Raw genomic sequence first — 24,203 nt, 5'->3', positions numbered from 1 at the left:
TTCTTTCATGGAAAAGGGTGGCATGTCCTCTTCAAGTGAGCAGAGAAAATCCGCCCCAGGTGGAAGAGTTTAAGTATCTTGGGCTCTTATTCACGAGTGAGGATGAGAAGGGAGCGTGAGATCGGTTGCACAGCGGCAGTAGCGGCTGCAGTAATGCAGTTGCTGTATCAGACTGTAGTAGTGAAGGGAGAGCTAAGCTATAAGGCAAAGCTTTTCATTTACTGATCAGTTAGTCTGCATCCCTACCCTCACCTATGCTCATGAACTCTGGGTAATGACCAAAAAGAATAAGATCACGGATACAAGAGGCTGAAAGGACTTTTCTCCGCAGGGTGGTGGGACTCGCTCTCCATGACGGGGTGAGGAGTTCAACCATCCAGGAGGACCTCAGAGTAGAGCCGCTTCTCCTCCGCATTGAGAGGACCCAGTTGAGATGGTTCGGGAATCTGCTAAGATTGTCTCCTGGGCATCTCCCTTTGTGGGTATACCAGGCATGGCCAACTGGGACGGGACCCAGAGGTTGGCCCAGGACCCGCTGGAGAGATTATACCTCACAGTTGTCCTGGGAGCGCCTAGGGATCCCCTGGGTTGAGATGGAGGAAGTTGTGAGGGGCAGGGACGTCTGGGCTTCTCACCTCTCCCTATTGTCACCATGATCCTAGAAGGACAAGCGGGCGAGAAAATGGATGGATGGATGTAATACACTGCTGCAAGCTTAATGGAAGCATAGCAAACGCAGCTCGGAAAAGTCTTGCGCACTCCGTGTCAGGGAATGGAATTTCTCTCTCCCATGTGACAGGCAGGGATATTCGCTATTATACTAACGGGGAGGCAGCTCCATACTGCTCTTCGCTTCTCGGTGCCACTCGAAAGCCCACCCTGACAGCGCCTCGGCCTCCACAAGTCATGTAACAAGTGCAGGAGGGCTAGGTCAAGATGGCTGAGCAGTCTAAGGCCCTGTGTTAAGGTTACAGACCCCCAGGAGACGTGGGTTCGACTCCCACTTTGGACAGCTCATCAAGGGTCTTTGGCTGGTTTCTTTTGCCAGTTTACACTGGGAGGCAGGGGTGTCTTACTTTCCAGTTAGTCGTGGCCAAGTGGTTAAGGCGATGGACTTGAAATCCATTGGGGTCTCCCTACAGAGGTTCAAGTCCTGATAACTATGTTTTGCAAGCGGTGGGTGCTGGTGCTTTCATGCACCGTTGCTTGAGGTACTGTAGCAAACACAGCCTTGTACTTACTCTTCCTTTATTTTATTTATTTATTTATTTAATGCGAAAAAGTCCACAAGTAGCCGGACAACGCGCAACCCTCCATATCGAGGACAGACTTCCAGCTGGACTTGGTGGCACAGATCAGTAATCTTTGCATCTGGGAGACTGAGGTTGCTGGACTGCTTGAGGTGGGGGTTGCAGTCCTTGTGTGCGCTATAGCGAATGGGAGTCCTGGTGACGATCAGCATCAACATGATGCTTCTTGGGAGGCTCGGCACACCAGGTCATCTAGGGAGGGGTGAACCAACCCAGGCTGGTGACAGAGCAGGTGAACGCCCCTGTGGTTTTGCACCTGTGAGTAGCAGCTACGGTGCTGCCAAGACAACACAGCAGGCCTTTTGCTTTTCGCTACAAAGCGCTGTTGCAAAACAAACACCATATTCGAACACAAGCATGCTCATAAGTATACTTGGTACCAGAGCTCCTTGGATCAAAGGTCAACAATCAATTTTGTAATCGTTTCATCTGACTCGAGGCCACATGTTCTGGGCGCTCGGGTGAAGAGAGGTGCTGAACTGTCAACCGGTCACCGATCAGGGTGGTGAGCTGGATCAGATGGAGGGGAAAACTGACAGACAGATCCGGGAGACCCGAGCACATAGTGAGGGTGTGCCGGGAACGACTGTCAGAGGACCCTGTCCAGAATGATTATAATTCCCGTCTCCATGAGAACTTCTCCCATGTCTCGGAGGAGACAGGGGACATGGCATCTGAATGGACCTTGTTGAAAAGCTCCACTGAGGAAGCAGCCAGGCGCAGCTGTAGCCACAAGCTTGTTAGCACCAGTCACAGCGGCAACCCAAGAACCTGCTGGTGGACAGCGGTGCTGAGGGAAGACATCAAGCTGAAGAAGGAGACCTTTAGGGCTTGTTTGGCTCTGGGGATTCCCGACTCAGCAGATAGGTACCGGCAGGCAAAAAAGGCGGCAGCAGCTGTGGTTGCAGAAGCCATATCCAGAGCACGGAAGGAGTTTGGAGAGGCTATGGAAAATGATTTTGGGTTGGCCTCAAAGATGTTCTGGAGCGGCTTAGGAGGGGTCGGAGGAGCTTCGCTCAAGCTGTGCTCAGCAAAGGTGGAGAAACTCTGACCTCAAATGAGGACATTGTCAGGAGGTGGAAGGAGCACTTTAAGGAACTCCTAAACCCGAGAGATTTGTCTCCCTTACAGGAGTCAGGGCCCAAGGCTCCCAGGGTATCAGAGTCTAGTTCCCTGCTGGAAGTCACTGAGGTGATAGCTGGAAAGCTCCAGAGTGGCAAAGCATCGGTGGTGGACGAGATTTGCCTGGAATTGCTTAAGGCTCCGGATGTTGTGGAGCTGTCATGGCTGACACGCCTCTGCAATGTTGCATGGACCTCGGGGACAGTGCCTTTGGATTGGCAAACTGGGCTGGTGCTCCCTATCTTTCAGAAAGGGGACAGGAAAGTGTGTTCCAACTATGGGGTATCGCACTTCTCAGCCTCCTTGGGAAAGTTTATGCCAGGGTGCTGGAAAGCAGGCTCCAGCCGACAGCTGAACCTCACATTGAAGAAGAACAATGCAGGCTCTGTCCTGGCTGTGGAGCAGCACATCAGCTTTTTACCCTCTCGCCGATACTTGAGGGGGCATGGGAGTCTGCTAATCCAGTCCACATGTGTTTTATGGGCTTGGAGAAGGCCTAAAACCAAATTCGCCGAGAAATTCTGTGGGAGGAGCTTTGGAACACGGGGTGCCAGGGCTTCCTGTGATTCTCAGACACACTCCTGGGTACTAGTTGTGGAAGTCTTTCCTCGAGCTTTCCGTTTTTATTTTTTGAGCCGTCAGGTTAACTCTGAAGCTCAGCTCTGTCCTCCCAACGATCATGCTTGGACTATGTTCCTTCGCTGACTCGCTCAACACCCAGCAGAGCAGAGCTGGCTTTGGCATCAGCTCACTTCAGGCGAACTCAACACAAACCTTTAATATATATCTTAAGCCCAGTCCTTCACATGACCGCCCTGTCGAAGCCAATGAAGAGCATTTGATGCCACAGCGTCGGGGGCCTACACTGGAAATCAAGACTGGGGTGTGGAAGCCTGTCACAGGTGCTCAATTCTCCCTGGAAACAATAGCCGAGTCAGGCAGAACTCATTCCGGTGAGCTGTGTGCAACTTAATTGTAAGAAGACTGAATTATTTCTGTCTTTGGAGAGCACAGTGGAGAAGGCGAGGCAGGAGGTTTGCTCCTGTCAGTTTAACCTCCTACGCTATGCTGATTAAAATGCCCCGCCATGGATTACAGTTGCTACCACATCAGCCTTCCTCTGCACCACTGGATCTTGCAGCTGCTGTGATAAACAGATTCATCACATAAGCTGCTATCACCTTTGTAAACGGATGTCAGGAGGAAACTACGTATGGATTTCTCAGGCAAAGCTCTCAGGAAGAAGCTAAACAAAGGCAAATATATTGGTAGGAATTCTGACACAGCAAATGAATGTCATTGGAAATGGAGCCCAACTTAATCTCAGCTTTACAGCTCGCAGCCAGAAAGCATTTTACTGGTTCCAGTTAAACTGTTATGCACCAAGTGGCTGAAAAATGAAAACTTCAGCTGAAGGAAATTACTTTCTCAAAACATAGAGGGAGCACTGGGGGCTGGGAGTAACGACCATTCCTTTTTATTATTTTTCACTGGTTCCACACCCACTGAGTACAGTCAACTTTTGCCTGGCACAGACATGTACATGGTCAACGTTCTCTGCTCCAGAGCTCAAACCTGGGACTACCACACATTGAGGGCAGAAGTACTACATCAGAAGTATTCTACTCAAACATGACCTCTCCTGGACAATCAAGGAATAACCAGCAAAAACTAAGCTCAGGTGCAATTACTTGTTTCATAAGACAGTAAGGACGGGGATGAGCGGTGCAGGCTGCTCTTCCAATGAAAAGACAACTTTTCACTTCTTTGATAAGGATAAAATTAAAAGAAAGTAATGAATTCCTTACTAGATTTTTTTATTATACATTAAATAGCAGTGGTGAAATTTATGACAAAATATAGTAATTTCATCCCACCATACAGCACAACCCCTTCAAACACCATACAAGAACTTGTTAAATAGTGGTCAGTTTCCAGACATGAAGCGGACCCTTCCACAGTCCACACTCAAAGAAAGAAAAAGGTTGAACCTGGATCACAGCACCATTCATTGAAAATAAAGCACAATCTTACGCACCTTCACAATTGTTACCATACAACCATGACAAAACATTTTACATAAAAATTATATATCAGTAATTTAGCCCGAGCTTGGCACCCAAAAAAGAAATCTGGGGGGGTGTAATTGCAAACCTTTTTGCTTCACATGCTTTTTAGAGCATTTATCACAAAATGTTTCTGGTCTTAATACACATACATTGCATATTTTATAAAAAGCAGAAAAGATGCAAAAAAGTTCAAAAGAAGGAATGACAAAGTGTGTATGCTATTTTGAGAGAACTGTAGTTTGGTTCCAGTCAATACTATTATAGCCTGCCGTTACAGACAAGGTGTTGAAAAAGTGACTGCTTCCAGTATGTTAGAGCGCATACTTAAACCAGAAGTCTGCTTTCCCCCAGCACTAACAGTGTTTTGGAGCTGCTTCTTACATCCAACATTAAAACTGCAATCCCAGCCAATATTCGTATGAAGTGACTGCAAATGATGAACCACTGAATTCTCACTGTATCACAAGTTCATGATTACAGAGAAGCTTCCTCCTGCAGGGATAGGACCGCTTCCACAACTAATTCTGAAGCAGGATACTCAGCGTAACAACGTCACATCAGATTGTGCGATTCATCCACTGAGGAGTGAGGCTTGTCTTCAGAGAGAAGAGGAAAGAAGGGTTTTTCTTAAAAAAATGCAGAAGTCCCATCTGTTACAAGAGGGCTGGAGAGTTCTAGAGATTAACACACAGCATTTCAAAAAGTCTCATCTGACAAGAAGCAAGACAAGATCTGGTGTAACAAAGGTTACCGTTCAGATCTTCCATCACTTAAAGTTTACAAAAATGCCCAATGAAATTTGAACTATATCCGAGACAACAACAAAAAAAATTTACACTGATCTGGATGGCTGGGTGTACCGTTTGTATGTTTTCCTCACAGTTTCAGCACCTTCTCTAAGATGCTAAGACACTATTGGTATTATGCTGTACAGTTAAAAATTCTTTGGCAACTTGTATTACTATGGGGATGGATTACACTATAAAAATTTCAACCAGAAAATGAGAACTTAACCTTTCATTTAACTGAAAAACAGTTAGCCAGTTAAATTTAAAAAAAAAAAAAAAAAAAAAAAAAAAGGTTATGTATCCTGTCCAGAGCTGTGCATCTACAGACTAGGTTGCCTGTATGTGAATAAACTCAGCTGGCTGTTCCACTTGCATTTTGTACACTTCCATGTTTAAGGTCCTTGAAGCAGCCAGAGCACAGCCTTAGGGGACTGGTAAGCACAGGCCAGGCAAGGTTATTGAGGATCATGTCAGCACAGCTGTCTTAGCACAACACAGCACTCACTGGATCAGTAAGCAGGGAAGACAGCTCAAGGGTTTCATTTACACCAACATCAGAGTGGACAGGGTTAATAATTTAGTGTGAATTACAAAAATGTAACACTCTTGACAGAGAGTATTTAGGATGCCATTTGCTGGTTTGCTTGTGCTACAGGGAACAACAACCCTTCACATGACCATACACTTGTTCTTTGACTTCTTTTTCTTCTTCCCCTCTTTGCTCATCTTCTCCTTGTGTTTGCGAATTTCCCTCACTAAAGTGTAGAAGGCGTCATCCACACCCTGGAAGATGAGATAGAACATACACTTACAGATGCATCCCCAGCCTCGCCACCGCGGTTAAATTAAGAAATCTGTAGTTACATTTTCATGTGCGTCTCTCGTGCGCTTTTCCCTACAAAGCAAGATAAGACTGAACGCACAAAGGTGTATTCAACAGAAGACAAAGAGCTTTATATGCATATTCAAATATAAAAGCAGAACTTCATCTGATAGCTAGTTATATGTCAGTAAAATGGTGTTATCTATAGCAACATTTAAATAGCATACACATGCACAGTAGTAACAGAATGTATTGGACTAATGTTCTGTCAGGTGATTGTTAAAGAACTGATCAAGAAAGATGGTGTTTCGGGCCCTTCAGGAATGCTGGAAAGGATTCAGCAGTTCTGAGGGAGAAAATGAGCTGATTCTAACACAGTGAAACTGACTTGAAACTAAGAACCACTAGACTTGTGGTTTTGGACCCCTTGTGAACAAGGTACCAAAACAGAGGAGCATAGTGCTCTTTCTGGGGCATAAGCATCATCTAGATACCGACAACCCAAGGAAAAAAAATGAGGCAATTCAAGAACAAGTCCGCTTCAGCTACCGCTGCACTTACCTGTCTTGTCTTAGCAGATGTCTCTATGAAGGGAATGCCATAGCTCCTGGCCAGATCCTGAGCTTGCTTTGTGTCCACTGTTCGGGATGGCAGGTCACACTTGTTTCCCACCAGCACCATTGGGACATCCTCAGAGTCTTTCACACGCTTGATCTGTTCTCTGGTGTAACAGAAGGAGACAGCAGTCAACCACAGACCTACCTACATTATCACCTTTACCAATCAGCTGTGAATGTTCCTATCGCTCATTACCTGTAGTTGTGAATGTCCTCGAACGACTTGCTATTGTTGATGGCAAAGACACATAGGAAGCCCTCTCCTGTTCTCATATACTGGTCTCGCATGGCGCTATACTCTTCCTGCCCTGCCGTGTCCAGAATGTCCAGCAGACATGTCTCCCCATCGATCACCACCTGCTTACGATAGGAGTCCTATGAGGAAAAAGAAGAGGGAGCATGAGAAAGAACCCATAGTGACGCCAAACACCTTTCTGAGATAGCCTACAGCCTCTCAGGACCCAGGCTATAGCTGGATACTGCATCTCATCACTGAACGGAAGCTCTACCACCCGCAGGTACGAGAACACTAAGGGTTGTCTTGAATCCAAGTATAAAACACGTATTAAGCCAAAGAAAACATTATTATGGCAACAACGCAGTCTCAAACATTAAAGGTACATAATTGTACACAAGAAGCCACTAATTCATAACCACAGCTGGGTGTTCAATCCTCAGCAAGTCAAACCTGCTCTTACTAATTTTTTCTTCCAAAAGTACTTCTGGCTGGAAGCTGAGACATGTACCTCATTGCGCAACGCACGGGGGACATGAAGAATGACCGAAGCGCGAAGTAGACATTACCTCAATGGTGGGATCGTACTCGTCCACAAAGTGGTTCTGAATCAGCTGTATTGTCAGCGCACTCTTCCCGACGCCTCCCGCCCCCACCACCACCAGCTTGTACTCCGTCATGGCTCACCTGCAGGGGGTTTATAGAGTCAGCGCGTGCGGACGGCGTGCGTGACACAGACCTCAGGCCGACTGCTCGGAGCACATCGCCGCAAGACCTGCGATGGACTAACCAGTCCAGCCTGTCGGTTCACCTGCATACAATACCTGCGGTCTTGCTGGAGCAGGGCTGTAGAGCCATGGGCTGAAATTCCAGGAAAGAATGTGAACGTATCGCCTCTGTGCCCAACTGTGACACAGGCCACTGTAAAAATGACACACCTCAAAAAACACCCAGGACTTTGAAAAATGTGGCCTCCACACATTCCCATGAACAAGTTTTTATTTTCATAAAGTTTCAATTTTCTTCAAATTCCTACAATTTACCCTTTTCCTTCAGCAAAGATGGGGGTCAGGGTGGGGACCCCTCCGGTCCATTCGGATTGAAAGGCACACCAACAACTAGTCAGCAGGAAAGGCAAATGGTACAGCACCCTCCCAGGCCTGGGTGTCACTTTGGTTATAACATTCACATTTATTTGCACAGCTGATGCTTTTCGGGTTTTCTCCAAAACAACTTGCAATGTTTAGCTACCTACTATTTGAACCCATTTTTATACAGCTGGGTATACACCCGAACAGTCAATAACACAATGGTCCATTCTTTTTTCTGGGCCAATGAATGTGAAAACTGATTCACTCTCTGCACGCAGCAGGGTGGCCAGCAGACACACCGCTTATCAATAATTATCGCTTTACTTTACAATTTGCTTCAAATGAGCGCCATACAACGATGGGCAAAACGCGCTGCGTCGCGCGCCCGCAGGAACCGCTCAACCACAACGACGTCCGCGAGAGCGCATTCCGCACGTCAGCCTCGCGCTCTTTTGTCATCTTTTCGCCCGTAATTTGCGCGCACGGAAGTCCGAAGGGAGACGCGCGCTGGCAGAAGAGAGTAAGAGAACGGTAATAGCGATAAGAGGCTTGCAGGAGGAGCATTCCTCGAGACGTCTGGGCGCATTCAGTCCGCTGAGAGAGACCGCAATGTCATTAATGGCGACACACTTCAAACAGAGGAGGGGAACCCAACAGCGAACGTCCAGAAAGAGCCACATGATGATGGGCGTGTGGGCACTGCAGCAGGCCGGCAGACACTGACTGCGTTAACCGCCGATCGGCTCCTACACGGTTTCATTTCATCCTCGGAGCAAAACTACACCGCGGTGGAGCAATAAAGCGCTAAAATCATGTGTGTTACTTACTGGGTGGGTTTAACAGCTTTTTTTGTGTCGTGTGTGTGTGTGTGTGTGTGTGTGAGTGAGAGAGAGCACGACACGAGTCACCCGGGGCCCGGGCCGGCTCGCACCTCGCCTCAGTAGGGTCGCGGAGCGAGCACTTCTCAGGCTCTTGACTTCATTATAATTATTAGGATTAGTATTTAACTATGACTGAGGAGGAAATGCAGCGAAATGTGTGAAGTGTTGCTGGCTACCGTGCGCCGGGACGCGGCGGAAAGGAGCGCGCGTGTTACCTCGGAGAGTCGGCGCTCCGCCGCCCTCTTCGCTCTTCCCGACACCCACCGTTACTGGGACCTTCCTGGGCGCGATTCCGGCATCGTGGCGGATACTTCGTTCACGAGCGACGATGCGGACACGAGCAATGTTGTAAACGGCGAGGAGCGGACCTTCCCACGGCCACGCCGGCAAACGATTACTTGCACACAGGCGGGTGCGCGTCCTCGCCGGGCGGATATCGAGTGTTGGGAGAGTTCATTCGCCGAGTTCATCACTTACCCAGAAAGCCGAAAGAGGGAAGCCGCTGGCTTCCTAGTTTCCCCTCCTTCCCTTCCCTTTCCGTCCCGTTCCTTTCCTTGTCGCCACTACAGTATTATTATTCCACCATTGTAGTTTTTTTTTTGTTTTGTTTTTAAAGTAGAGATTATGGTGAAGTGGCCGGGAGGAGCGTTTGGGTTCCTGACGGGGCAGAGGGAGAAGAACAGCCCCAGATCACTTACAATAAGCCACTTCACCCGAGTAGGGGCCGTTAAGAAAACGACACGAAACCCCCCCCCGCTTTGATCACAGCGAGTGTTTACTGGAAGGTCAGACAGTCCGCATGCAGGCTATGCGTTCAAAATAATATGTTGTGGTCCTAATGCGGAGAACAAAACAATCGAACGAACGAAATGAAATCCAGATTCAATGGAGTTCACACGCTTGGTTTAGAGCTACCGTTTGCACTTCGCCTACTTATGATAGCAACTGAAGGAGAAAACAAAGGTGTTTTAATGTAGACTTTGCGTCATTCACAAGGAGACGCTACTACGTGTCAGTGCAATATGCGCACTGTTTCACTGCAGACAACAATCGCGCACTAAGCTCGGTGCAGCCTTTAAATAGGCTCTATAAATACACCCGGAAGGACCTAGAAACTTCGTCACTGCCTGTGCAAAATGTGATTGGTCAGCGTCCTGCCCGTCGCAACCCTACGCAAAACCGGGCACGCGACTGCGAGGGAGACAGCGCTCCCACGCGTTAGTGTTACGCGGTACACCTTTAGTAGCATTCTTAAAATAACTTAAGTCCTAAAAGCATTTTTATTAACATTAGTCACGATTTAGTCTGGCTTTGGTATTGTTTACGTGGACCACTGGTTCATTTGGGTTTTTCGCCAAAAGGGTCTTACAATGCAGATACAATTTAAGTTCATAATTCAATAATAGATGAGATCTTCAAACTTACTATGCAAACCATTCCCTCGGTTGTTAAACAGTTCATGTCAACTCTCGGTGAGCCCATTGCTATAGATTGCCTCCTTGAGCTGGAGGAGAGTGCGTCTTGTCATTGTGACTGACTCCATTCATGTGCTTGCTGGTCATCTTTTTTGCTTTTAATCAAGCTTTTCTGAGCATTATGGTCTTTTTGACAGAGTCAGGTCTTCTCATGATGAGTTCAAAGTGTGAATTTTAACATCAGTGCCTTCATCTGTGCTTCCAGTGTGATTTCTGGCTGGATTTGATCAAAGATCCGTCTGGTTGCTCTCCTGGCCTTCCAGGATATTCTAAGAAGTCTTCTCCAGCAGCACAGTGTGTTTGTCCTATGCCACTTTTTCAATGTCCAGCTATCATATCCTTGTTGCCTTACTGAAAATGACTGCCATTGCCTGAACAATTCTAATCCTTGTTCTACTGAAAACATGAGCACATCTGAGGACCCTTTCTAGATATTCCACTGAAGCTTTAAGTGCTAGTTTTCTGTGCATCTCTCGAATGTTCAGCCCCTTGCTGCTGTTGTTCCCAAGGGCCAAAGTTGTCAAGTACGTCTGTGTCTTCACCATTGAAGCTAATGTTCATTGTGGAGGAAGTTGTCATGATTTCAGTTTTATTCAGATTTATTTGCAGCCCCACATGGCACTGCAACTCCACTGTTGCTATGAATCTAATTGGCAGTAAAAACATTTTTAGAAATGCAAGAGTTGCTTAAACAACTGTGGCTGTGTGCATCATGTGATTGCTCTGCAACAGAAGTGTCCCATCTTTATGGATCACTGTAACACACAATAACCGGTTAAAATGGATGGGTACACACACAATATCCACAACCGCTTGTCCCAAGCAGGGTCGCAGTGAACCAGAGCCTAACCCAGCAACACAGGGCGCAAAGCTAGAGGGGACACACCCCAGAGAGGATGCCAGTCCACTGCAAGGCACCCCAGAGTAAAGAACTTGAACCCCAGACCCACCACACAGCGGGCCCCAGCCAAACCTGCTGTGCCACTGCATGGGTAGAATAGTGAAAGCTATAACCAAAAATACTGAATATATTTGCTGATATTCGTCTATAAAGTTGAATTTCCTGCATCATTAATAAGTTGTTAAAACAATGCAACTGTCTTCTAAAACTACATGTACTGTAGTTAGAAAACTTTTAGCATATTAGATACAAATATAAACTATCTTTAGTTCTGCAATGGAATAAGTAAACTTTCCCAGAGTAGCTTAATTTCTCTTCCTCAGGGTAACAGTGTCTCCCAGCAAATGTGGTCCTAGGTATTGGGAAGCTTGCTGAAGCCGATCTTGCTGGTGTAACAGTTAGCATCACAGTAGCGCTGGAGAGGGGAAGTTAAAGGAGAGACAGGGCCCACAAACATCACTCCTCCTAGACAGGGCTGGTGAAAAAGGAGCAGAAACATTTTGTTAGGCAGATTCACTAGACTTACAGTAACTTGCCCAGCTGCAGAAAGCCCTTACATTAGAAAGCCTGCAAAAGAAATGGAATGGAAATGACTGACGGCACCCCCTACCCCTGCTGAGCGAGTCGGCCTTCTTCTGGAACTGGCAGTTTTTCCATGCTGATCTCCTGCATGTCCACAAAAAAATACAAACAAACAAACAAGCAAACAAACATGAGTTAGACTAACGCTGGAGACCAGCTGGAGGTGTCTGGGCAATGAGATACAGATAAAATGGACAACCCTCACCAATGATGATCTTTGCTGGGGCAGGGTTAGACTGGCACAGCAATGGCCAGTTATTCCTATTTGGCAGGCCCCTGAAGTCCACTTTGCCTGGCTGAATGTGTGCAGGGTGTGTTAAGCAGCAGGGGTCCTGGGTCCAGGGGCTGCAGGACATCCGGGTAGTCTGCATCTTCCTGTGGGAAATTGGACATAGAGCTGGACTGATGAGCAGCTTCTGCCTGGATATCTGCATCACTGCTAGTTTATTATTATTATTATTATTATTATTATTATTATTATTAGTTTAGCTGATACTGTCCTCCAAAGCGAGGGGGCGTGGTGGGGCAGTGGGTTGGCCTGGGGCCTGCTCTCCAGTGGGTCTGGGGTTCAAGTCCTGCTTGGGGTGCCTCGTGACAGACTGGCATCCTGTCCTGGGTGTGTCCCCTCCCCCTCCAGCCTTACGCCCCGTGTTGTCGGGTTAGGCTCCGGCTCCCCGCAACCCCGAATGGGACAGGCGGTTTAGAAAATGTGTGTGTTCTCCAAAGCGACTTGTGTTTGTATACTAAGCCACTTGCAATTATTTTCTAATTTCACCTCAGGACTTTTTCATTTGAATAATTTAAATTAAGTACTTTGCTCAAGTGTACTACAGCACGAGTGGAGATATGAACCCAGGACATATCGACTGCAAAGCAGCAAGTTTAACTCGCATGCTACCTGTACCATGCTAACTGTACCAGTGCTTCCAGAGTCAGCCAACATAAAAACATAAATAAGACAATTACACCATGTCATCAGCATTGCAAGCTGTGAAAATGTCCAAAATAAGTCACAACCACTTACCCCACAGGCAAAACACAAGTATCCACCCTGAATGACTGTGCTGCCATAATTGAGGGTCTTGCAGTCCAACCTTACCTTTTTAGCAGTAAAAAGGGCCTCTTGTCCTTTCTGTCTGAATAGGTCACTCCCCCTGGAGGAGTGTAAAATGGGTATTGACGTGCTTCCTTGCCCATCTTCTGGTCTCTGGACAGCAGAGATGACTGGCACCTTGTCTGAACACTCCCATGATGATGTGGTCTTTTCCAGGCTTGCCATGACTCAGTGGTGCAGAGTGCTGGGGTGTACCATGCTACGACCTGAGTGGATCACAAAGACGGTGAGCAGCTGTGAGTCTGCCGGATGAAGGTGTGAAGAGGGTCTTCTGCTTTGGTCTATGGGGAGCTACATTTAAGTTGAGGAGCCGAACACAAAGACTTAGGAAGTGTAAGAAACTTTCAGAATTGTGGCTTCAAAACTACAGTAAAGCCTAGTATCATTTTCTCCTGTTACCTGTACTAAGAGTAATACAGTATTGTTTACTGAATGGACAGACCTAGTCCTGTTGACTGAATTATTGGCCATCTCCTTCAGGAAGTTGAAGAAGGTGATATCATTATTACCTGTCCGTCCTCCTGACATAGTATGGTGGTGACCCATGGCTCTGCTCCAAGGTGGTCCATTCCTCTCCAGAGGAATTGCGCTGGAGGAATATGAGGTCTTTGTGAAGCCTCTGCCCACACCTTTGAATGAAGACGGCAATCCTTACTGCTGCATCATCAGTGAACTTCAGATGATATGTACCAAATTATTTTTTTGCTACATAATACAGTTAACCCTCACAAGACTGAGGACACGGCAGTGGAAAAATGCATTGCCCTTTTGTGCATTTTGAGTTGTGATCATACATTTGCATTTTGCTTGATAAGATGTTATTAATAAGGAACTTTATTTGCCAAGAGCATAGCCCTCCATAACCCTGTACCTGCATACACCTACTGTAGATTTCAACACAGATAGACTTTCAGCCCTTGCAGAACTTCTGAGTTGTGAAGACCGTCAATATATCCCTTTTAGGTTTATGAAAAAGTGTTTATAAACAATTCCCATATTTTTAATGATCACCACATTCATGCCGTCTGAAACCACTTGTCCCGAGCGGGGACATGGCAAACCGGGGCCTAATCCAGCACCACAGGGCGCAAGGCCAAGGGGGGAGGGGACACACCCCGGACATGACCCCAGTCCGTCGCTTGGCACCCCAAGCAGGACTCGAATCCCAGACCCACCAGAGAGTGGGACCCGGCCAAGCCCGCTGCACCCCCCTCTCACCACATTCACTAGTTTTCAAAATGTTGTATTTATTAGTGCAATAAGATAACACATGACAGACCTGTTTAAATGGAAGAAGATACGTCAGAAAGGAAAGCTATATTTCATAAAGCTGCTTTCCTACATCAACACACAGCACATGCAAACTTTCAACTAGCACACTAGTGACTTGCACTAAGGATGGTGGTGAAGAAAATGTGACAGGTGGTAGCATAGTAGTTAGAGTTACTGTCTTTGGATCCAAAGGTTGTAGGTTTGATCGCCAGCTTAGGCTGTAGTACCCTTGAGCAATGTACTTACCCTAAAATTGCTCCAGTGAAATTACCCAGCTGTATAAATGGGTAATTGTAACTTTAACATTGTAAGAGAAAAGTGTCAGGTAAATGAATAAATGTAAAACATCTAGAAGACAAGAGTCTACACTGGAGAAGTTAGTTACAGAGGGAGTGGCTCACCATAAGAGAAGCATGAGGTGGGATGAGGGCCCTGTGAGGGAAGTGGAAGACTGCAGTGGGGTGCCCTTCTATGTTCTGCTGAAGACGGAAGTCTCCGACATCCTGCTCTTCCCTTGAGGAATTGTGTAGCCTCACGAACAAGCCCTGTGGATGCAGCTCTGCAATGCTCACAGGTCCAATAGCACTGCAGCAAAGTGGTCCATGTTAGGTAACAAAATGACATTTCAGTGATCGATGTAGTTTAGATGTGCTACCTCCAGTATTTTAGATAGCAGAACTACAGTATTGTCAGCCAGCAGGATTATATCACACTGAACTATGTTAGCAGCAGTACAGCACTGTGAACTATCCATTTACGCCATGAATTTTCAGAAACCTCATCATCCTTATGGAGCAACAGGCCAAATAGGGCAGAGCAGACTTGGCTTTCTGCAACAGTTGTCTCCAACTCCTGAAACTTCTCCAGGCATTCCCAAGCCAACTGACCAATATGATCTTTCCAGCATATACTGATTCTGCTCTGGGTCCTCTTTTCCTTGGGGTTTGCGCAGCATACATCTTGAAACGGATGCTTTAACCATAAGTATCTCCATTCAGTCTGAAGGAGTAGCAGCTCAACTCCAAGGGCCTCTGTAACTGCCAAGCTCTTTCCTTTGTTTCCAGGTGTGAATTTTCACTGATTACACCTACATTGTATTCCATATGGTCACTATCCAAAATCTGTTACTATAAGTGATGATGGAGATGTAGACCAAGACTAAAAACCCAAGCTTTCCCCATGAACTGAGCTTCTGTACCACTGTACCACCATCGTCCTATACAGCATTCTCAGTACTGCAGCTGCCCTACTGAAGCACTGGTCAGTCTAGCAGTTCCTTGCCTTCATGTGTATAAAGGACCTCAAGGTACTGAAGTCCCTCCACCTGGGGCAGCATTTGTTATTCTCCCAAAAAGAGAGAACATCACCACTAGAAGTGGTGAGCTTCATCCCAGCTCTGTCACTCTTAGCTGTTTGTCAGACAGTGAGCACAGACTGAACATATTGATGTGTTTTAAGATTAGCTTTTCACCTCTGCTTTTTTGTGAAACTAACTTATACATTCACTAACTATCCATAACTGCTTTTGCCAGCATAGGTTCATAGTGGTTCAGAATCCATACTGCAAGGATAGGGCAATAGCTGATGCAGGGAAAACCATAGTATAGATAGCAGTCTGTTACAGAGTATTCTTTTTAAACTGAGGTCCTTCATTTATTTTTTTGGTAATTGAGCTCACACACACACTGGCTGAAACTGCTTGTCCCAAGCAAGATCGTGGCAAACCGGAGCTTAACCAGGCAACACAGGGCGTAAGGCTGGAGGGGGAGGGCGCACATCCAGGATGGGATGCCAGTCCATCACAAGGCACCCGAAGCGGGACTCAACCCCCAGACCCACCAGAGAGCAGGACCTAGCCAAACCCACTGTGCCACCGCACCCCCTGCTAATTGAACTAATTTTGTATTACACAATCCAGTTAACTTGATGTATAAAACACAACCTTCAAAAGGCATTGCTTGAATAAAAAAAAATATTGCTTAAATGAATCAAAGGTTTTGCTGTGAAGGGAAATCAACACTGAGGAGAATCCCCCCTTAACCTTGACAATCACTTAATGTGTTACACCCTTTAATGTCATTCCTAGTCATTAGCACAAGTTCTATACTTCTTTTTGGAACGTATGGTCCACAGACCCGTGGTGGCACAGGGGGTTTGGCTGGGTCCTGCTCTCTCGTGGGCCTGGGGTTTGAGTTCCACTTGGGGTGCCTTGCAATGGACTGGTGGCCCATCCTGGGTGTGTCACTGGCCTTATGCTCTGTGTTGCCAGGGAAGGCTCTGGCTTGCTGCAACCCTGTATGGGACAAGCAGCTTCAACTAGTGTGCGTGATGGGGTTTAGAGACCTTATTTACTTGAAATGATACTGTATGTGTTTGGACTTCTGAATCTAGCTTTTGGTGCTCTGTTCTTTATTAGAGTTTCACCCATTAATTTCCTGTAACTAGCCAGACCCGATTAGACACACCCTAGCTGTACCAAATCTGAATAAAACATGTAAAATTCAGTGAATGTGGTGATCACTAATTTTTATATGTTCAGATGCCTAGTGTGGTGGATCTCATGAAGCCTTATAACAGTCTGATGAAAGAAATCATATTTATGGTATATAAGTGTATAAAGAAACCTGAGGAATGATATAGTAAATATTGTCACAGTTAGGTTTATCTCAGTAGCAAAGGCACAATGAGCTGAAGAAGAGATGAGATGTGACACTTTGTATAATTAGACATGCCTGGAATATTCATTACTGTGCTCCTTTGCTGTGCATGGCCTGTGCCTTCTCTCTTGAACACAGGGGGGTAAAATTTCTGTTTCAACTCCCTTGGCCAACAAGTTCCAGAGATCCCAAGTTTTCACTGCACTAGATTCATCCAGTGTGCAGTGCTTGGAACGAGTCTTCTTCCCAGGCTTACCTGCAGAGAAAGGAATTTTGCTGTTAAACAGCCACAGTGAAGCCCTCTAATGCTTTATCTGTCTTTCTATGCCTTAGCCCTATAACTTTTTGTGGTGGTAGAAGTGGGATACACCCTGTTGTTGACACCATTGCAGAATTTAACATTAGCAGATGACTCTTCTAAGGAATCCCATTACACATTAGTTCTCAGTATGATAGTGTTGATGCCACTGGTGACTGCCAGTGTCCTGAGGATGGCATGAGTGTCAGACAACAGAGCAGTTTCATTTGATTCAATTGGTTGTTTCAGTCTAGTTGATAAAACAGAGAATCATGTGAGTGTGCTTAGTAGTGACAATGTACTTTGGAATTGTGGAGAATATATACATTTATATTTATTCATTGACACTTTTCTCCACAGCAACTTGACATTGTAAGTTGGAATGGGGATAATTTTACTGGAGTAATGTGGGGCACATGCAACCACTCCCTGTTTTTTATATCCTTGCCCCCTGTAAAATTCACCAAGTGGCAGCTCTAACACCCATATATACAGTACGTACAATATAGTGACATTGGTTTATTTACATTTATGTTTAGCAGACACTTCTGTCCAAAGAGACTTCTACTGAACTCTATGTAGTGTTATCAGCCCACACACCTTATTCACCAAGGTGACTTACACTGCTAGATACACTACTTACAGTGGGTCCCTCATCCATGCATCACTGGAATACACTCTCTCTGTCACTCACTCACACACTATGGGTGAACCTGAACAGCATGTCTTTGGACTGTGGAAGGAAACCAGAGCACCCAGAGGAAATCCATGCAGACAGGGGGAGAACATGCAAATTCCACATAGACTGAGTAGGGATCGAATCCACATCCTCTCACACCACCCAGGTACTGAGAGACAGCAGCACTACTCACTGTGCCACCGTGCTCACTCATTGGTATGACTAACTGAGTCTCACAGTTCCTGCTTTATGGAAAGTTGGGTGACTCACCATTCAGGATAATTTCTCTCGCTCATAGTTTTCTAGGTCTAATTAAAAACGAAAACATAAATCCTAATCAGTAGTTGGGAAAATCGGCTTCAGGATGGGGTAAAAGAAGGCCATGGTGGGTTTACAAACATGCGTTTGTATGCTGTTCATTGGGTGGAACACAGGTGGTACATCTTTGTTAATGTATAGGTTTATGATGAAAATGCAGGCAGTGCAATGAAATAAAATCTGTTTGTCCAAACACTGTTAATGGTGCCATTCACTTCTTGGTGATGGTGAAATGTGTAACATTTAATGAATGAATGAATGAATTTAGGTAAAATGACCTGAAATATTCTAGCATAGCCGGAGTGATGAAGATATAGAGAGGAGCTTCTCGCTCCATCCATGGCCAGCTCGACATGCAAAAAAGCGCAAACTCCACATAGACTAAGCAGGGCTTGAACTCATATCTCCCAGGTGCTGTGAGACAGCAGTACTACTTGCTGTGCTACTGTGCCCGCCCTGCACCCCCCATCTTTAAAATCCAAAGTCTCCAGTTGTGAAAGTCTTTTTGGATCTTCCTAGTTGGTACTATATCACCACCCCTGCTAAACACTGCAACCCTTTGCCTTTCAGTTGTATTATCCACATGCATGCATCTTTATTTTTTAAGTACAGTACACTATTTCCCAAGGAATGATAAACTTAATGAAATTCATTATCTTTGAAATCGTGTCATGTGTGCAATACAAACAGTTGAAGAAATGAACTGCAAACTGTGTATGGCATCATTATACTTCCTCCTGTAGGGAGCGCTGTCTGCTTTTTTACACAATGTTTGGCTTGACACAGGATAGCTGCTGGGCTTCTGAGGTTTCTTAAGTGTTCAAACTTTTAAAGATCAAAAGTATCTCCTTCGTGCCAGCTGAGCACAACATATTTTTATGACCCTGAATGTAAGTCCACTCCTAAAGTATCACACAAAGTTTCCTCTGCTTTAATGAACCACACTCTGTGTTAGATGGGTTTGTACTGACAGAGGACTCTGGTCAACTCATCTGAATGAAGCAGAGGACAAAAGAAATGGACCTATAGGCAAATGTTAAATTCACACTCGTCAAATTTAGCCAGACCTGCTGTAGTGAAGAACCTATGTCAGCACCTCACACATGCCATGCAGGAAGCCCTGATGATGTCACAATCAGCACAGATTTCAGTCATGAAAACCACTATTCAAGGCTTTTTTTTTTAACCATACACTGTTTCTAGACTCTTCTAAGGAAAAGAACATAAATTCAAAGGATTGGAGCTCCTTTAGGCTTAATGCATCAGTAAAAATTATGAAATGAAGCATACAGAAAAAGAACAAATTGTTTACCTTGATTTCACACATCCTCCTGTACATTTTTCTATTACATACATACTCACCACAACATTTTAACAGAACATACAAAATTTCATTATACATGAACTCCCCCTAAGTTAAAATAGCACACTTTGTGGAGATGTACACTGGCTCCTGCTAGAAACTGTGCAGTTGGACATTTTTATAGACACACCCATTGCTTGCTTAACAATGTTATTTGCTCCATGAAGTCACCCAAATTCCCACTGTGAGGGGGTCAAAGTATAGCCTTATTTCTTTTGGAAATAACAGATGAAAACTAGATTAAAATGGCATTAATATACAAATAAAGTATTTTATGCAGGGCACGAATAACACCGACATATATGTATAACAGATTTATTATTAATGACTTCAGTCACCAAATTATTCAAATAGGCACTATGAATTCTGCAGGGGAGTGAATTTTTTTTTTTTTTTTACCATCAGTATTACCTTTAACAGCAATTTGTAAACCACCAGAGAAACACTTTGTGTTTTTTTTACTGAAGGCTTTTTTCAGAGAAACTTTTTCAGTCCTCTGTTGGAAGGCTCACGGGCGAATGCACCATCGGAGCTGGTTTTGCTTAATTTTCTTTTTTTTTGGGGGCGGCTCTCTTCCACACGCTTGTCTTCAATCTTTCTTTCTTTCCCCCTTTGCCTTTTCTCATGCTGTGAATAAGACACATTGTAATGTACCTCTAAAATGTCCATAACATTTTTATTATGATAGCTTTATCCAGGACTTTTACAGGACCTAACCTGTTAATATGCTGAGAGACATCTGTATCGTTAACTTTCTATTGACTGTGACTTAGTAGATTAAGTGACATCAGAATTACAAACAAATCAAATTATGAACACATCTGGTCCCAGTTGTTCCCCTAAGCTAAAGAGCCAGTGTGCAGATAATTATGTTTAATGGCACTGTTATTCTGCTACGGTAATTCCTTACTGGTAGGCTCCACATAACCTCAGCCTCAAGCTAAACTTGGTTATCTGCCACAAGTCTTTACTCAGCACTGCAGCCAAGCACAACAAAATTCACTCACCATAACAATACCAATAACACGAACATAACAATGACATTCACAAACGGAATACTAAATCAACCACAACACCACCAGCACTCACTCACCAACAAAACAGCAGCAACACCACCATCACAGCCAAAACACCAGTAACACCAATACTCACCACCACAGAATCACCAGATACAGCACCAGTAGTTGTGACCAGAACATCAAGCACAGCATTCACAACCATAACACCAACAGAACAGTAGCAACACCAGGACTCATAAGCAAAACCACCACATCAACCCTCCACACCACATTCACCGCACCATCTGGTGATGAAAAACAAATGTAAGTTGCTTCTGCATGCCATAGAAATACAGGGAGAGAGACTTTATAGTGATTTGACAGGCATACCATAGGAGGGACCCATGAGTGTGTTGAGGATCTTCAGTAGAATGAGTATATTTAGGACTGGTGTCACTTATTCCTTTTTTTTTTTTTTTTTTTTTTTTTTTTTTTTTTTTATAACAGCCACTTCCCCTCCTTCCACAGGATTTCATGTCCCTGTACTGCTAAACCCCCTTCCTAATCCCTTTTCCAGAAATCCATTTTTGTAATCCCATTTTGTGCTTCAAAAGCTGCTGCTGTAAGTGAATGGGACACAGTTTTATCCTTTGTGTCCCAGCATATTTTCCATAGTAGGCTCGTAGCGTAACTCCGAGACAGGGGTCAGCCAAAACATCACCTCTGACAGCAAACAATTCCAAAACCCGTCTCAAGAGCTGGAAGCACTTTGTAGGGCTTATTACAACCAGCCTTTTTTTGCCATACTGAGGTTAACCTTAACCAGTGCTAATTCCTTTCTATTGCTAACAGCTGTATGTGAGAGCATAAACTAAACTGACACTTAACAAATACCCATTTGTTCATTCACTTTGCTGTCAAACAGCAGCTGAGTGACACATGGCACCCACCCAGCCTTCGGCAGTGGTTGCCATGGCAAGACAAGGATCCAATTAGCCGGCGGGAAGATGGGATGATGAGATGTGCAGTTTAAGGACCTGGTTTGCGCAAGTAGTCAAAGCAGGGGTTAACGCCATGAACAGACATTTCGAAGTAATGTCTATGGCAAGCTCAGTTTCCTTAAGTAGGCTAAATAACTTCTCCAGAAGGTCAAGGCAATTGATCCCTACATTTAATCTTACTGTTTGTAAGAGTAAGAAGATGAAACTGAATCGTAAACTAGAAATTTGTTGACATCATCTGAGTTTTGACAGATTTCACTTTTCACTGCACTTCTATGTGTATGCACTGTACACAATGAACAAAACACTAGGCGTAAGATGCTGTACATCCCAGAGCAGAACTCTGTTTCCTCACAATGGCTTAGCAACCCAGGGCCAGCATGACTTCATGTCAAGCCTATCATCGAAAGCAAAGGCAGGCTCTGACATCCAACAAGAAGCACCTGGAAACAATCGAGTACTCGGTGATTCCAGAAAGGATGAACCTGCACCATCAGCAGGTTGTGAAAAATGATGTAATTCTTCAAAGAATATGACAACAATGTGGAGAGAACATCACAATGACTGCAGTGATGAAGGAGAAAAGATGGTGTGTTTTCACTACCGTGGGGGGGTCTGAGGGGTTTGGCTGCAGAAATATGGGAGAGAGGGAGGAGACCTGTGGTCCATTCCCTCTGTAGGGGGAGAAGCATTTCCTTTTTGCTACAGTATATACAGTACACCCATATAGCAACTGTATGGAGAACTTCGCAATAAACGTTCTGCTTCATCAAAATGTTGGTCTGTAATGTTGTCTATATGAATCTAAAAATTCATGTAGGAAAACAGTCACAAAGGAACTTTAAAATATAACTGTTATAGCACAAGAGGGTGCAGTGATGCAGGAGGTTTGGCTGGGTCCCGCTCTTGGGTGGGTCTGGGGTTCAAGTCCTGCTTGGGTCGCCTTGCGACTGACTGGTGTCCTGTCCTGGGTGTGTCCCCTCCCCTCCAGCCTTGTGCCCTGTGTTGTTCGATTAGGCTCTCGTTCACCGCAGCCCCGCTTGGGACAAGTGATCTGTGTGTGTGTGTGTGTGTGTGTGTGTGTGTGTGTGTTTGTTATAGCACAGACAATATGATTGGTTCCCGTTATGCTTCTGCCTTGCACAAGCTGGGTTAAAACTGCATTATAAGCCACATCCTGGTTCTGGAAAGTAGTACCATGCTACACTGGTGTCACAGTTGGTGAAATCAGGAAGTCTCTTCTTAAGAGCAATCTCAGTCTCTGACTCTCCATGGACATTCTATAAAAATGTGTACTATTACAATTTAGATTATTGGGTACTGAAACAGGGGGTGCGGTGGCGCAGTGGGTTGGACCGCAGTCCTGCTCTCCGGTGGGTCTGGGGTTCAAGTCCCGCTTGGGGTGCCTTGCGGCGGACTGGTGTCCCGTCCTGGGTGTGTCCCCTTCCCCCTCTGGCCTTATGCCCTGTGTTGCCGGGTAGGCTCCGGTTCCCCGTGACCCCGTAAGGGACAAGCGGTTCTGAAAATGTGTGTGTGTGTGTGGGTACTGAAACAGGTAGGCAGACCAGACAGAGCCAGTGACGATGACAATGAACACACCCCTTTCAACACTAAAGACACAAGCAGGGATGACAGTTTCCAGAGCCATTCTATTTATGCGGACACCAAGAGTCAACATCAATTTAATGACACTTAACAACAACTTATAAGCAGAAGGGTTGCATACCATGTATCAGCACTGAAAGGCAGCCTGCAGACATGTATGTGAGACAGACAGCTGGACATTAATTAACAGTGGCAATAATATTTTAGGTTGGAACATGTGTTTCCCGATTAGCCCGATAATCCTGGGATAATTCCATTTCATCTTTAAATCTGACATGTAAAGTCTTTGACACAAGCGAAAGATAACAGCAATTAAGTCACGCATTAAAATTAGTTATGCTATTCAGTTTGTTCATTTCAAATATAATCTATTTCAACAATCCTGGCTTTTCTGAGATGTTCTTCACAAGTGCATGCATTTGTGCTGTACTTGGTATCATGGCTCATGTTCATACATATTGTTTAAAAGAATCAAAACTGAATTCCAGTATGTTTATTTTAAGAAACATTAATTTTCAAAGTTGCATTTAATGGACACCTTGTTTCTTACTTGGCTCTGAAAGAATGAAAGAAAAATTACCGTTAGGCCATTCATTCCACATTGTTACGGACAGGAGCCACAACACCAAGTACAGCACAAATGCATGCACTTGTGAAGAACGTACCAGAAAAGCCCCCCCACACACACACACACACACATACTTTCTGACCCAGTTGTCCTATACAGGGTCACGGGGAACCGGAGCCTAACCCGGCAACACAGGGCATAAGGCTGGAGGGGGAGGGGACACACCCAGGATGGGACGCGAGTCCATCACAAGGCACCCCAAGCGGGACTCAAACCCCAGACCCACCGGAGAGCAGGACCCAGTCCAACCCACTGTGCCACCCCCCCCCCCAGAAAAGCCAGTATTGTTGAAATAGATTATATTTAAAATGAACTTTAAAAGTACATACAAAAGAACATTGTACAATTCATCTTCAGAAGTTGTACACATGAACAG

The 24,203-nt window shown here is 45.2% G+C and overlaps 2 protein-coding genes across 5 annotated transcripts; both read right to left on the bottom strand.

Annotated features, from left to right (window-relative positions):
* Positions 1-4,822: 4,822 nt before the first annotated feature.
* Positions 4,823-9,541, bottom strand: LOC114909046 (GTPase KRas-like). Of its 4 annotated transcripts, none has more exons than XM_029249628.1 (5): positions 9,152-9,541; positions 7,534-7,651; positions 6,926-7,104; positions 6,674-6,833; positions 4,823-6,072 (listed from the first exon to the last, which is right to left on the bottom strand). In XM_029249628.1, exons 2-5 carry the CDS (start codon positions 7,642-7,644, stop codon positions 5,959-5,961), a joined length of 564 nt encoding a protein of 187 aa, XP_029105461.1. In that variant the 5' UTR covers positions 7,645-7,651; positions 9,152-9,541; the 3' UTR covers positions 4,823-5,958. The 4 variants fall into 4 exon arrangements, with proteins under 4 accessions (XP_029105461.1, XP_029105462.1, XP_029105463.1 ...); XM_029249629.1 differs by having other exon boundaries at positions 9,201-9,541; XM_029249630.1 differs by having other exon boundaries at positions 9,414-9,541.
* Positions 9,542-11,652: 2,111 nt separating this feature from the next.
* LOC108933878 (lamin tail domain-containing protein 1-like) lies at positions 11,653-15,492 on the bottom strand. Its single transcript, XM_018751268.1, has 7 exons — positions 15,479-15,492; positions 14,682-14,865; positions 13,518-13,637; positions 12,994-13,214; positions 12,100-12,269; positions 11,923-11,978; positions 11,653-11,787 (listed from the first exon to the last, which is right to left on the bottom strand). The coding sequence occupies exons 1-7, from the start codon at positions 15,490-15,492 to the stop codon at positions 11,665-11,667; spliced, it is 888 nt and encodes a 295-aa protein (XP_018606784.1). The 3' UTR covers positions 11,653-11,664.
* Between the last annotated feature and the right edge of the window lie 8,711 nt (positions 15,493-24,203).

The sequence above is a fragment of the Scleropages formosus genome, chromosome 2, assembly GCF_900964775.1.
Source record: "Scleropages formosus chromosome 2, fSclFor1.1, whole genome shotgun sequence".
NCBI lineage: Eukaryota > Metazoa > Chordata > Actinopteri > Osteoglossiformes > Osteoglossidae > Scleropages > Scleropages formosus.
Note: the sequence above shows the minus strand (reverse complement) of the source record. Positions and strands in the feature narration are given on the sequence as shown.

Bases quoted from the DNA above. Each gene is read 5' to 3' on its own strand.
- LOC108933878 (XM_018751268.1), bottom strand. The intron at 13,638-14,681 runs GTGAGCCACTCC...CTTCATTCAAAG, and splicing joins CACCTCATGCTTCTCTTATG to GTGTGGGCAGAGGCTTCACA. The intron at 11,979-12,099 runs GTGAGGGTTGTC...GTGGACATGCAG, and splicing joins CCCAGCAAAGATCATCATTG to GAGATCAGCATGGAAAAACT.
- LOC114909046 (XM_029249628.1), bottom strand. From the start codon at position 7,644: ATGACGGAGTACAAGCTGGTGGTGGTGGGGGCGGGAGGCGTCGGGAAG. The intron at 7,105-7,533 runs GTAATGTCTACT...TTTTCCTCATAG, and splicing joins AGTACGATCCCACCATTGAG to GACTCCTATCGTAAGCAGGT. The intron at 6,073-6,673 runs GTAAGTGCAGCG...CTCATCTTCCAG, and splicing joins CATCTGCTAAGACAAGACAG to GGTGTGGATGACGCCTTCTA.